Genomic DNA, 12,912 nt, shown 5'->3' on the forward strand with positions numbered 1-12,912 from the left:
ATGGCCTGCGGTCAGTCTGTGTGTCAGTCTCTTTGTCCGTCCGCACGCCCAGAGTTGTCCCTTTGCACAGCCGGACCGGGGTGGGGAGGGAAGGGGAAGAAGCAAGCTCGGACTGTTGGGGTGTGGAGTCCGGTGGCCCCCAAGTCATGGGGCGCTGATCCCGGGAAGGTTTCTCCACGGGGCTCTAGAGGTAGCGGGTGCCACTGGCTTGGCCCCGGGGTCTACAGTGGAGCCCTCAGATCATCTCAAACAAGGGGCATTTTGGCAGACTCCAGCAGGCCAAGGGCCCTCTCCTCCACCAGAGGACCACGTTTGCCCATGCAGATGCCTTCTGGGGCGCCTCTGGTTCCCATTAATGCTCCCCAAAGCCCCGTGGGTTCCTTGAACTGACTGATTTCCCATGTGATGGCACTTGGCAGACCCAAGATCCAGCGCCTCCACCCTTGGGTCTCCTCCCCCGACCCTCCCTCGTCCCTGTCTGCTTGAGGCAGGACTGTTCAGTCAGCACCACCCCTTGTCCCTGGTTCCCTCCTTCCTGTCCTGGGGTCGTGTTGTCTCCTGTGTATCCAGAGTATTCATTCAGTCGTATTTATTGAGCGCTTACTGTGTGCAGAGCACTGTACTAAGAGCTTGGGAAGTACAAGTTGGGAACATAGAGATGGTCCCTGCCCAACAACGGGCTCACAGTCTAGAAGGGGGAGACAGACAACAAAACAAAACATATGGACAGGTGTCAAGTCATCAGAATAAACAGAAATAAATACATATTTATATATTACACAGAATATAAATATTATATATAAGTATATAAATAAATAGAAATACCACATGCAGCAAGGAGAATGGAGGGAGGGCAAAACAGATCCGTGCTAGTCTCTCTGTTTCCCACCAACCTCCCTGCATCACCGAGGTAGAAGGAGAGAGCGAAGTAGACGCACTCCCACCGGCACTAGTCAGTTTGGTGAGAATGTCCATGTGTGAATTGGGAAAAGGGGAAGAAGGCAAGTGTGAAGCAATGGAAAATTGAAGAGGTGAGGTGGCAGGGGCATATTATGACCTCAAAGCCTTAAGCTGTCCATCCTCCAGGTCCAGCCCTCACCCGCTTTTGTCCTCTTTCCCTTCATCCAGGCCGGCGCCTTGCCTGAAACCCAAACCCATCACCCGCATCTCCCGGCGGGGGCTCTGGTGCATTCCTGTCCCCTAGTTGAATCAGTTCCCTGGATGTGGCTTCAAAAAAAAAAAAACCAAACCAGGAAGCGGGTGAAAAGAGGCAGGGAGTTGGCCGGCCCGCCCGGCATCGGCTTTCCCAACATTGCCGTGGTACGAATGTGTGGATGACAATTAGCTCTGCTAAGGCAGAGTCCAGTTACGACGGCCAATCCGTCACTGTGGTTCCTCCTAGGATACGCCTGAGGCTGACTGGCTTCTGACCGACAGCTTCGGATGGGTTTGGACGGGATGCATTTCTCCAGGATCTTCAAGAAAAGCATTTTAATGAAGACATGGAAGCAGTTTCTAAACCCAAGCAGAGCACACTATGGGCTTCCAAGTTTCCTTTCCTTCTCCCGTGTCTTTTCCAGTGGAGTTTGGTGACCAGATTCACTGTTGGCCCCGGGGTTAGGAACCTGGTTTTAGATCCTGTTTCCTGGTGGTGTTTGGTGCCCAGGGAAATGCTTGAGGACGAAAGGGTCTTAGAGCAGATCCAGTGGTGGAAGGAGAGGTGGGAGGCTTTGGATTCTATTTCCTCTGAGCCTCTAAGCCTCCCCATATCACTCTCCCTATCTCCCCATGGGAAGCAGCGTGGCTCAGTGGAACAGAGCGCGGGTTTGGGAGTCAGGGGTCATGGGTTCAAATCCCGGCTCTGCCAATTGTCAGCTGTGTGACTTTGGGCAAGTCACTTAACTTCTCTGTGCCTCAGTTCCCTCATCTGTAAAATGGAGATGAAGACTGTGAGCCCCATGTGGGACAACCTGATCACCTGGCAACCTCCCCAGCGCTTAGAACAGTGCTTTGCACATAGTAAGTGCTTAATAAATGCCATCATTTTTACTATTATTATTATTATCCCCTGGAGCACCTTCTGCTCACCCAAGCAAGCAGGAAGAGAACGCTCAGTCCATAGCCAGCAGGGGCCTCTAATCCTGCGTTCTAATCCCAGCCTCACCAATACCTGCTGTTGACCTTGGGCAAGTCACTTCACTTCTCTGTGCCTCAGTTACCTCATCTCTAAAATGGGGCTTGAATGGTGAGCCCTAGATGGGACAGGGACTGTGTCCAATAATAATAATAATGATAATGATGATGGTATTTGTTAAGCACTTACTATGTGCAAAGCACTGTTCTAAGTGCTGGGGGGATACAAGGTTGTCCCACAGGGGGCTCACAGTCTTCACCCCCATTTTACAGATGAGGGAACTGAGGCCCGGAGAAGTGAAGTGACTTGCCCAAAGTCACACAGCTGACAAGTGGCGGAGCCGGGATTTGAACCCATGACCTCTGACTCCAAAGCCCGTGCTCTTTCCACTGAGCCACGCTGCTTCTCTAACACTTAGTACAGTGCCTGGCACATAATAAGCACTTAATGAACACCATAAAAAGGGGCTCAGTTTCCTCAGCTGTAAAATGGAGATGATACTAGATGCCTCTCCCTCTCTCACGGGGATGTAGTAGTAGTAATAGTAGTAAGCATTTACTCTGTGCAGAACACTGTACTAAGCCATGGGAAAGACTACTCAGTTGAGAATTACACATAATCAATAGTTATTGAATCCCCATTTAGCCGTTGAGAAAACTGAGGCACAAAGGAAGTGAAGTGACTTGCCCAAGGTCACACAGCAGGCAACCGGTGGAACTGAGATTAGAACCCAGATCCTCCAGTCCCCAGGCCCAGTCCGTAGACCTTAAGATGTGCTGTTTCCCTACATCATAATGATGATGATGATATTTATTAAATTCTGACCGTGTGGAAAGTACTGGCGTGGATACAGGATAATTGGACCAGATACAATCCCAATCCCACACAGGGCTCCCAGGCTAACAGGGTGGGCAAGCAGGTGTTTTAACCACATTTTATAAATGGGGAAACTGAGGCCAAGAGAAGTTAGGTGACTTGCCCAAGGTCACACAGCAGCCCTGGGTTAGAGCCGACACTAGAGGCTGGATCCTGAGTCCCAATCTCAGGTCCTTTCAATGATGATGATGATGATGACATTTATTAAGCGCCTACTATGTGCAAAGCACTGTTCTAAGCACTGACTTTGCCCCCACATGGTAGCATTATTTAATGGACAAGGGGGCAGTTTGAGATAAACGGAAAGGGTTAGATCATCCCAAGAAAACGGACCCTAATTGTATGACTGCATATTAAAAAGTATTCACTTAATGTCTGTCTCCCCTCTAGACTGTAAGCTCATTGTGGGCAGGGAACGTGTCTACCAACTCTGTTGTATTGTACTCTCCCAAGTGCTTACCATAGCGCTCAATAAATACCATTGATTAATCGATTGATTGATGACTCCAAATTCGGTGTGCTGGACAACAGCCATTTTTGCTCTCAGAGGGCAAATGAGAAGGGAGAACTTGGCCCTCTGGCTCTCCTACCTTGGAATTCCCAGCAGGATTTGGTGGAGTTTGAGGAGAAGCTCAAACTGCCGGGAACTAGAAGAGGAAGCCACGAGGGATGTTTGAGTCCGAGCACGTTTTGTATTGCGTCGTTTGGTCGTGAGTTGAATCTCATCTTGAGTGGCATGGAGAGGGCCGACCGTTTTCGTCTCCATGGAGACTAGATTCGAATCGTGAGTTCTGTCTCAGTTTGGCATGGCAGGACCAGTGAATTTGGTCTCCAAAGCAACCCTAGTCTGGTTGTGAGTTCTGTCTCAGTTTGCGGGGCGAGGACCAGTGAATTTGGTCTCTGTGGAGGCTCGATTCTGGTTGTGAGTTCTGAATTTGGCGTGGAAAGGACCAGTGAATTTGGTCTCCACGATAACTCTATTCGGTTCGTGACTTCTGTCTCGGTTTGGCGAGGAACAATGAATTTGGTCTCCATGGAGGTGGATTCTGGTTGTGAGTTGAGCCCCAGTTCTGTGTGAAGAAGGCCGATGAATTCAATCTCCATGGAGACTATATTCTGAAAAGACTCTGAAGACGTGTATGATCATGTCCTAGTGATAATATTCTATTTATTTTATTTTGTTAATATGTTTGGTTTTGTTCTCTGTCTCCCGCTTCTAGACTGTGAGCCCACTGGTGGGTAGGGACTGTCTCTATATGTTGCCAACTTGTACTTCCCAAGCACTTAGTACAGTGCTTTGCACACAGTAAGCGCTCAATAAATATGATTGATTGATTGATTGATTGATTGATAATCTAACCCATCATTTAGTATGAAGAGCACATTTTGGAGTGCTCTCATTTTTGATGGCTTGACAAAATAAGAGTCTTGTCAAATTAACTTGCTCTTCCAGCCAGAGCCTTGCCTCTTTCTGGCAGGTCCCACTGTTTGCAGCTAAAACAAAAAAGTCTCAAAGCAAACTGCATTTCCTAATCCAGATTGGCCTGGTAACGCCTGGAGGCAATTATTTGGATCCCCCTCTGGATGGTAAGCTAGAGGATGAGTTTACAGTCTAATAGTAGTAGTATTACTTTTACTCTCCCCCTCCCCATCCCCCCCACCTTACCTCCTTCCCCTCCCCACACCACCTGAATATATGTATATATGTTTGTACGTATTTATTACTGTATTTATTTTATTTGTACATATTTATTCTATTTTGTTAATATGTTTTGTTTTGTCTGTCTCCCCCTTCTAGACTGTGAGCCTGCTGTTGGGTAGGGACCGTCTCTATATGTTGCCAACTTGTACTTCCCAAGTGCTTAGTTTGGTGCTCTGCACACAGTAAGTGCTCAATAAATACGATTGAATGAATGAATGAATACCATCATTATAGAGAAGCAGCGTGGCTCAATGGAAAGAGCCCGGGCTTCGGAGTCAGAGGTCATGGGTTCGAATCCCGGCTCTGCTACATGTCTGCTGTGTGGCCTTGGGCAAGCCACTTAACTTCTCTGAGCCTCGGTTACCTCATCTGTAAAATGGGGATTAAGACTGTGAGCCCCACGTGGGACAACCTGATCACCTTGTACCCCCCTCAGCGCTTAGAACAGTGCTTTGCACACAGTAAGTGCTTAACAGATGCCATCATTATTATTATTATTATAGAGAAGCAGCCTGGTGTAGTGGATAGAACATGGGCCTGGGAATCAGAAGGTCATGGGTTCTAATTCCAGCCCCGCCACTTGTCTGCTGGGTGACCTCGGGCAAGTCACTTCACTTCGCTGGGCCTCAGTTACCTCGTCTGCAGAATGGAGATTAAGACTGTGTGCCCCACGTGGGACAATCTGACTACCTTTTATCTACCCCAGCGCTTAGAACAGTGCTTGACACCTAGCGCTTAAGAAATACCATCATTATTATTATTGCTACTACTATTACTCTCTCTAAAAAGCCAAGTAAGGTTGGCAGGATTGGAGTTTAGTGGGAGGTAGACAGTACCACCTAGTGGATAGAAGGAATTCTCAACAAGTTTCATTAATAATGATAATAATAATAATAGCATTTATTAAGCGCATACTATGTGCAAAGCACTGTTCTAAGTGCTGGGGAGGTTACAAGGTGATCAGGTTGGCCCACGGGAGGCTCACAGTCTTCATCCCCATTTGACAGATGAGGGAACTGAGGCCCAGAGAAGTGGCGTGACTTGCCCAAAGTCACACAGCTGGCAGTTGGCTGCTGTGTGGCCTTGGGCAAGTCACTTCACTTCTCTGAGCCTCGGTTACTTCTAGACTGTGAGCCCGCTGTTGGGTAGGGACCGTCTCTATATGTTGCCGACTTGTACTTCCCGAGCGCTTAGTCCAGTGCTGTGCACACAGTAAGCGCTCAATAAATACGAATGAATGAATGAATGAATGAATGAATTGGCAGAGGCAGGATTTGAACCGCTGACCTCGGACTCCAAAGCCCGGGCTCTTTCCACTGAGCCACGCTGCTTCTCATTCGACTAAGGAGAGCACCCTGCGCTCAGGACTTTCTCCAACAGGGCCCAGGCTTGTAGACATACATACATTCAATCGTATTTATTGAGCGCTTACTGTGTGCAGAGCACTGTACTAAGCGCTTGGGAAGTATAAATTGGCAACATCTAATCTGATGCCAGCCCCAAGCAGAGCCAAAGAAAGATCCTTACTCTTCCTTCCTCACAGACTGGGAGTCCCATGTGGGACAAAGACTGTGTTCAGATTGGATCGGGTTATCTTGTAGCTGTCATAGAGCTTGGCACCAAGTCCTTGCTATCATTATTATTATTATTAACAATACTAAATTAAGTATTATTAATTATTAATTAATTATTATTAATACCTTCCACAGTAACTGAAATTGAAAATGGTTTTGAAAATTAAGAAATAAATACCTGAAATGTGTTTTATTAAAGCTTGCCCTGGGGTCTCACACAGAATCTCAGCAGAGGCAAATGAACAAAATTAAGGTATTCGTTAAGCGCTTGCTATGTGTTTTGTGCTGGGGTAGATACACATTAATCAGATCAGACAAAGGTCCTCAGTCTAATCAGGAGAGAGAACAAGTAGAGAAGCAGCTTGGCTTAGTGGAAAGAGCCCGGGCTTGGGAGTCAGAGGTCATGGGTTCTAATCCCAGATCCGCCACTTGTCAGCTGTGTGACCCTGGGCAAGTCACTTAACTTCTCTGTGCCTCAGATACCTCATCTGTAAAATGGGGATTAAAACTGTGAGCCCCACGTGGGACAACCTGATAACACTGTATCTATCCCAGCGCTTCGAACAGTGCTCGGCGTGTAGTAAGCGCTTAATAAAATACCATTAAAAAAAAACCCCAAACAAGTAATTGTAAATAGAAGGGAGAATCCCCACTTTACAGTGGAGGAAATTAAGGTTCAAAGAAGTTCAGTGACTTGCCGAAGGTCATACAGCAGATAAGTGACAGAGCTGGAATTACGACCCAAGTTTTCTGCTACTAGGCAAAACTGCTTCATCGTATCATTGTCGTCGTTATTATTATTAACAACAAAATTAATACCATCATTATTATGATAATCACTTTATCATCATTATTGTTATCATTTGTCATTATCATTATTGTTGTTAACAGTCACAGTGATGATAATACGAAATCTGTTTACTCAAGAAGAGAGAATCTTGGTAGCAGTTATTTTTTAAACAAAAGTATAAGGAAATGTTCCCTGGGCACTTGAATATGAATCTCTCAGAGTGAACCTTCCCCCTCCTTCCTCTCCCCTTCCTCCCCCTCTCCATCCCCCCTGCCTTACCTCCTTCCCCTCCCCACAGCACCTGTATATATGTATATATGTTTTTACATATTTATTACTCTATTTATTTTACTTGTACATATTCTATTTATTTTATTTTGTTAATATGCTTTGTTTCGTTGTCTGTCTCCCCCTTCTAGACTGTGAGCCCACTGTTGGGTAGGGGCCGTCTCTATATGTTGCCAACTTGTACTTCCCAAGCGCTTAGTCCAATCAATCAATCATATTTATTGAGCCCTTACTGTGTGCAGAGCACTGTACTAAGCGCTTACTAGTCCAGTGCTCTGCACCCAGTAAGCGCTCAATAAATATGACTGACTGAATGAATGAACCTTCCACAGTAACTGAAATGGAAAATGGTTTTGAAAATTAAGAAATAAATACCTGAAATGTGTTTTTATTAAAGCTTGCCCTGGGGTCTCACGCAGCATCTCAGCCGAGGCAAATGAACAAAAGCAGAATGGCACAAAAGGCAGGAAAGAAATCAGATGGGAGTTGTGCTTTATGCAAAAAAAAAAAAACAAAACAAAACCCGCTCCATGCAGAGCAAGGACAGAGAGGCAGGCACACCGTGAGTTTCTAAAAGCAGAATGAACAAGGAACAAAGGGAAGAAAGGAACAGGCCAAGAAAATATAGTGTGGGAACAATTGTTCAAGGAACAGGGAGTGCGTGCAAAGGATAAGCAGCCTAATGGGGGCACGGCAGAATCTAAAAACGAGCACATGCTCAACATTGCCGGAAAGGTAGCCGACAATTTTTACCTTGTGGTGTTCTTGGCTGAGGTAATTAACCTTCAAAAAGGCAAGAACAGACTGAACGATATGGGAGCTGGAGAGAGGACACTGAAACAGATCTCTATCCCATCTATCCAGTGCAAAATATGGAGTGTGACTGTGACTTTTAGACTGTGAGCCCACTGTTGGGTAGGGACCGTCTCTATATGTTGCCAACTTGTACTTCCCAAGCGCTCAGTACAGTGCTCTGCACACAGTAAGTGCTCAATAAATATGATTGAATGAATGGAGGCTTGAGCCTGTGGGAGGGCCGGGAGGGTTTCTGCGATATGTGTGGAGCTGTGTCCTTTGGATCAAAGGTGATGCCATCCACGGTGAGGCTGTGAGTGTGAGTATCTCCGAGGGAGAATCTCTTGCACGCCTGCACACTTTGTCCGTGAAATATAATAATGATGGCATTTGTTAAGCGCTTACTATGTGCGAAGCACTGTTCTAAGCAGTGGGGGGATACAAGGTGATCAGGTTGTCCCACGTGGGGCCCACGGTCTTAATCCCCACTTTACAGATGAGGTAACTGAGGCTCAGAGAAGTTAAGTGCTTTGCCCAAGGTCACACAGCAGGCACGAGGCGGAGCGGGATTAGAACCCGTGACCTCTGACTCCCAACCCTGGGCTCTTTCCACTGAGCCATGCTGCTTCTCTAAATATGATATGAAATATGACAGGGCCCCAGTTGCTGTGCTGGGCTCTTCGTTCTGGGCGAGCACTACTGAGACCCCGATGGTTAAGCAGGATGAGTGTTTGAATGGCTTTTGCGGCAGTGGGGACCGTTTGCTGTGAGCCATCCACTCTCAATCGATCAATCAATAAAAAATAAAAATAAATAACGGCATTTATTAAGCGCTTACTATGTGCAAAGCTCTGTTCTAAGCGCTGGGGAGGTTACAAGGTGATCAGGTTGTCCCACGGGGGGCTCACAGTCTTAATCCCCATTTTACAGATGAGGGAACTGAGGCACAGGGAAGTGAAGTGACTTGCCCAAAGTCACACAGCGGACAAGTGGCAGAGTCAGGATTTGAACCCATGGCCTCTGACTCCCAAAGCCGTGCTCTTCCCACCAAACCACGCTCTTTCCCAGGCGCTTAATACAGTGCTGTGGACACGGTAAATGTGAAGCGGCACGGTTTAGTAGCTTAGGGCTTGGGAGTCAGAGGTCGTGGGTTCTAAGTCTGCTGTGTGACTTCGGGCAAGTCACTTAACTTCTCTGGGCCTGTTACCTCATCTGTAAAATTGGGATTAAGACTGTGAGCCCCATGTAAGACAACTCAATCACCTTGTATCTATCCCAGTGCTCAGAAAAGTGCTTGGCACATAGTAAGTGCTTAATAAATACCATTATTATTATTAACAGTAATAATAATAATCGCCAAATACGATTGACAATGAATGAATACTGTGCTTGGCACATAGCAAGTGCTTAACAAATACTATTATTATTATTAATAGTAACAATAATCGCTAAATGAGTACGATTAAATGAATGAAAGAATACAGTGCTTGGCACATAGTAAGTGTTTAACAGATACCGTTATTATTATTAATAGTAATAATAACAATCATTGCTAAATAAGTACGATTGACTGAATGAGTGAATACAGTGCTTGGCACATAGTAAGTGCTTAACAAATACCATTATTATTATTATTAATAGTAATAATAATAATCGCTAAATAAATACGACTGAATGAATGCAGTACTTGGCACATAGTAAGTGTTTAACAAAGACCATTATCAGTATTATTATTAATAGTAATAATAACAATAATCGCTAAATGAGTACGATTGACTGAATGAATATAGGCACATAGTAAATGCTTAACAGATACCATTATTATTATTATTAATAATAATCGCTAAATACGATTGACTGAATGAATACAGTGCTCGGCACATAGTAGGCGCTTAACAGATACCATTATTATTATTAATAATGATAATCGCTTAATGCGATTGACTGAATGAACACAGTGCTTGGCACATAGTAAGCGCTTAACAGACACCATTATTATTAATAGTAATAATAAGAATAAAGGCTAACTAAATGCGATTGACTGAATGAACGAACAGAGCGCGTTGGCCGCTAGGCGGCGCTGCGGAGCTGGCCCGATGATTATTAGGCGAGGCGGCGCTAACCGCCTCCGCGAGCGCGCTCCCGCCCCTCACGTGGACGCGCTCTGCCGGCCCCGCCGGCGCGCGCCCGGCTCCCCCCCCCTCCCTCCCGCAGTGGTGGCGTCCGCGTGTCCCCGCTCCCCCTGCCGCCTTCACATGGACTCGCCCCGCCCGCCCCTCCCTCCCTCCGTCCCTCCTCCCGCCGCCGTTTCCCGGGCGACGCGGCCGTCGGGGTGTCCCGTCGGTGCCCGCAGCGAGGCCCCGCCCGCCCCCTGCCCGCCCCCCGCCGCGCCCCCCGCCGGGTCCCAGGTGCCAGCCGCTCCCCCGCCCCGCTCCCCCCGGTCTCCCACCGCCCTTCCCGACGGGTTCGATCCCCGCCTCCGCCCCCTCCCTGAGCCCCCCTGACTTCTCCCCCCGTCTCTCCTTTTCCCCCTCCCTCCGTCCGCCCATCCCCCCCCCCTTCTATTCCCTCTTCTTCCCCTTCCTTCGCTCCCCCCCTCCTCGCCTTTTCTTCCCCATCCTCACCTCTTGCCCTCCTCACCTTTTCTTCTCCCCCTCACCTTTTCTTCCCTCTCCTCGCCTTTTCTTCCCCCTCCTCACCTTTTCTTCCCCCTCATCATCAATCGTATTTATTGAGCACTTACTATGTGCAGAGCACTGTACTAAGCCCTCCTCACCTCTTCCCCTCCTCACCTTTTCTTTCCCCTCCATACCTTTTCTCCCCCCTCACCTTTTCTCCCCCCTCACCTTTTCTCCCCCCTCACCTTTTCTCCCCACTCCTCACCTTTTCTCCCCACTCCTCACCTTCTCTTTCCCCTCCTCACCTTCTCTTTCTCCTCCTCACCTTCTCTTCCTCCTCCTCACCTTCTCTTCCTCCTCCTCACCTTCTCTTCCCCCTCCTCACCTTCTCTTCCCTCTTCTCCCCATTTCTTCCCCCTCCACACCTTTTCTCCCCCCTCACCTTTTCTCCCCCTCACCTTCTGTTCCCCCTCCTCACCTTCCCTTCCCCCTCCTCTCCCCATTTCTTCCCCCTCATTCTCCTCTTCTCTTCCCCCTTTCTCTCCTTCTCTCCCCCTTCTCTCCCCTTTCTTTCCCCCTTCTCTCCCCCTTCTCTTGCCCCTTCTCTTCCCCTTCTCTTGCCCCTTTTCTTGCCCCTTCTTTCCCCCTTCTGTTTCCCTTTCTCTTCCCTCTTCTCTCCCTCTTCCCTCCCCATCTCTCCTCCCTCCTTCCCCCTTCTCTCCCCCCTCCTTCCCCCCTCTTCTTCTCCCCCCTTCCCCCACCTCCCCTTCCCCTTTCCCCTCCCCTTCCATACTCCCCACTCCCATCCCCAGGACCCCTAGGCCAGGTGGTCACCCACTTGCCAGCCCGCCCGAGGGTGGGGCAGGGCTGGGCAGATTTGGAGTCTAAGCCGCACACCCACATTGGGCAGTGACCAGCGAGGAGCAGATGGGGCCGGGGGTCTGGCCCTGATGATCCCACCCTAATGGCCTCCTCAGCCAATCCATACCCTCAGTGGTGGAACCCCATTGGGAAACGAGGGAGAGGCAGGTGCCGCGAGGAAGGCCGTCCGCCCCCCCAGAGTCTCACGGAGCCGGCTCCTGGCATCTTCAAGTCTTGTCACCCCCACCCAAGTCACCATCCAGGGGCGGGTTAAGACCTGGCCTCTCATAAGCGGGGAGCGTATCTGTTATATTGTTATCTTCTACTCTCCCAAGTGCTCAGTACAGGGCTCTGCGCTCAGTAAATAGGATTGACCGCCTTTCTTTCTCCACAGCTTATCAATGGACATCATAAGGGGGAGTCTGGAGGAAATTTCACGCCCCGCTTCCAGCTCCAGGGCCCATCTTGGGGTCCCGGGGTTGAGCACTTCCCTGGAGGTGCTGACGCCGGAGCCGGGTCCGCCCAAGGTAAATCCCAGCCCCTCCGCCCTCACCAACCGCCCCCATCCTCCAGCACACCACCAGCCAGACAGGCGGTTGAATTTGGATATCGTTTGCAGGCCCACGCCACAGTTGAGTCTCCCTCCGCTGACCGACGCGTTGGCCCTGAGGGTCGTCAGGCAGAGGGAAGCAGCGGGAGCAATAATGGCGAAAGAGAGCAATGCTCTCGTCTCAGTGGTCCGCCCCAAGACTGTTCAGAGGACAGGACCGGCAGGGATTGCCACCAGCTGATCCAGACTCCTCGTGAGTGTTCGGGTGTGAGGATGGTGATAGATAATAATGATAATAGTCATTCTGGTATTGGTTAAGCGGTCACTGTACGCCAAGCATTGTACCAAGTGCCCTGATGGATATGAGATAATCAGGTCAGAGACGGTTCCTGGCATCCCCCCGCATCTTACCTCCTTCCCTTCCCCACAGCACCTGTATATATGTATATATGTTTGTACATATTTATTACTCTATTTATTTTACTTGTACATATCTATTCTATTTATTTTATTTTGTTAGTATGTTTGGTTTTGTTCTCTGCCTCCCCCTTTTAGACTGTGAGCCCACTGTTGGGTAGGGACTGTCTCTAGATGTTGCCAATTTGTACTTCCCAAGCGCTTAGTACAGTGCTCTGCACATAGTAAGCGCTCAATAAATACTATTGATGATGATGATGATGAAATAGCATAAAAAAATTAACACTCTAAAGGAGGGGGCTGTCCT

The 12,912-nt window shown here is 48.4% G+C and overlaps 1 protein-coding gene across 1 annotated transcript in view; it reads left to right on the top strand.

The window, feature by feature from the left end:
- The first annotated feature begins 10,255 nt into the window (after window positions 1–10,255).
- Window positions 10,256–12,912, top strand: part of FSIP1 (fibrous sheath interacting protein 1) — a 100,275-nt gene continuing 97,618 nt past the window's right edge. The window contains exons 1-3 of the mRNA XM_038741092.1: window positions 10,256–10,623; window positions 12,033–12,165; window positions 12,258–12,441. Of these exons, the coding sequence (XP_038597020.1) occupies window positions 10,256–10,623; window positions 12,033–12,165; window positions 12,258–12,441 (685 nt within the window). The remainder of the gene's footprint in view (window positions 10,624–12,032; window positions 12,166–12,257; window positions 12,442–12,912) is intronic.

Source organism: Tachyglossus aculeatus (genome assembly GCF_015852505.1).
Source record: "Tachyglossus aculeatus isolate mTacAcu1 chromosome 12 unlocalized genomic scaffold, mTacAcu1.pri SUPER_6_unloc_1, whole genome shotgun sequence".
Lineage (NCBI taxonomy): Eukaryota > Metazoa > Chordata > Mammalia > Monotremata > Tachyglossidae > Tachyglossus > Tachyglossus aculeatus.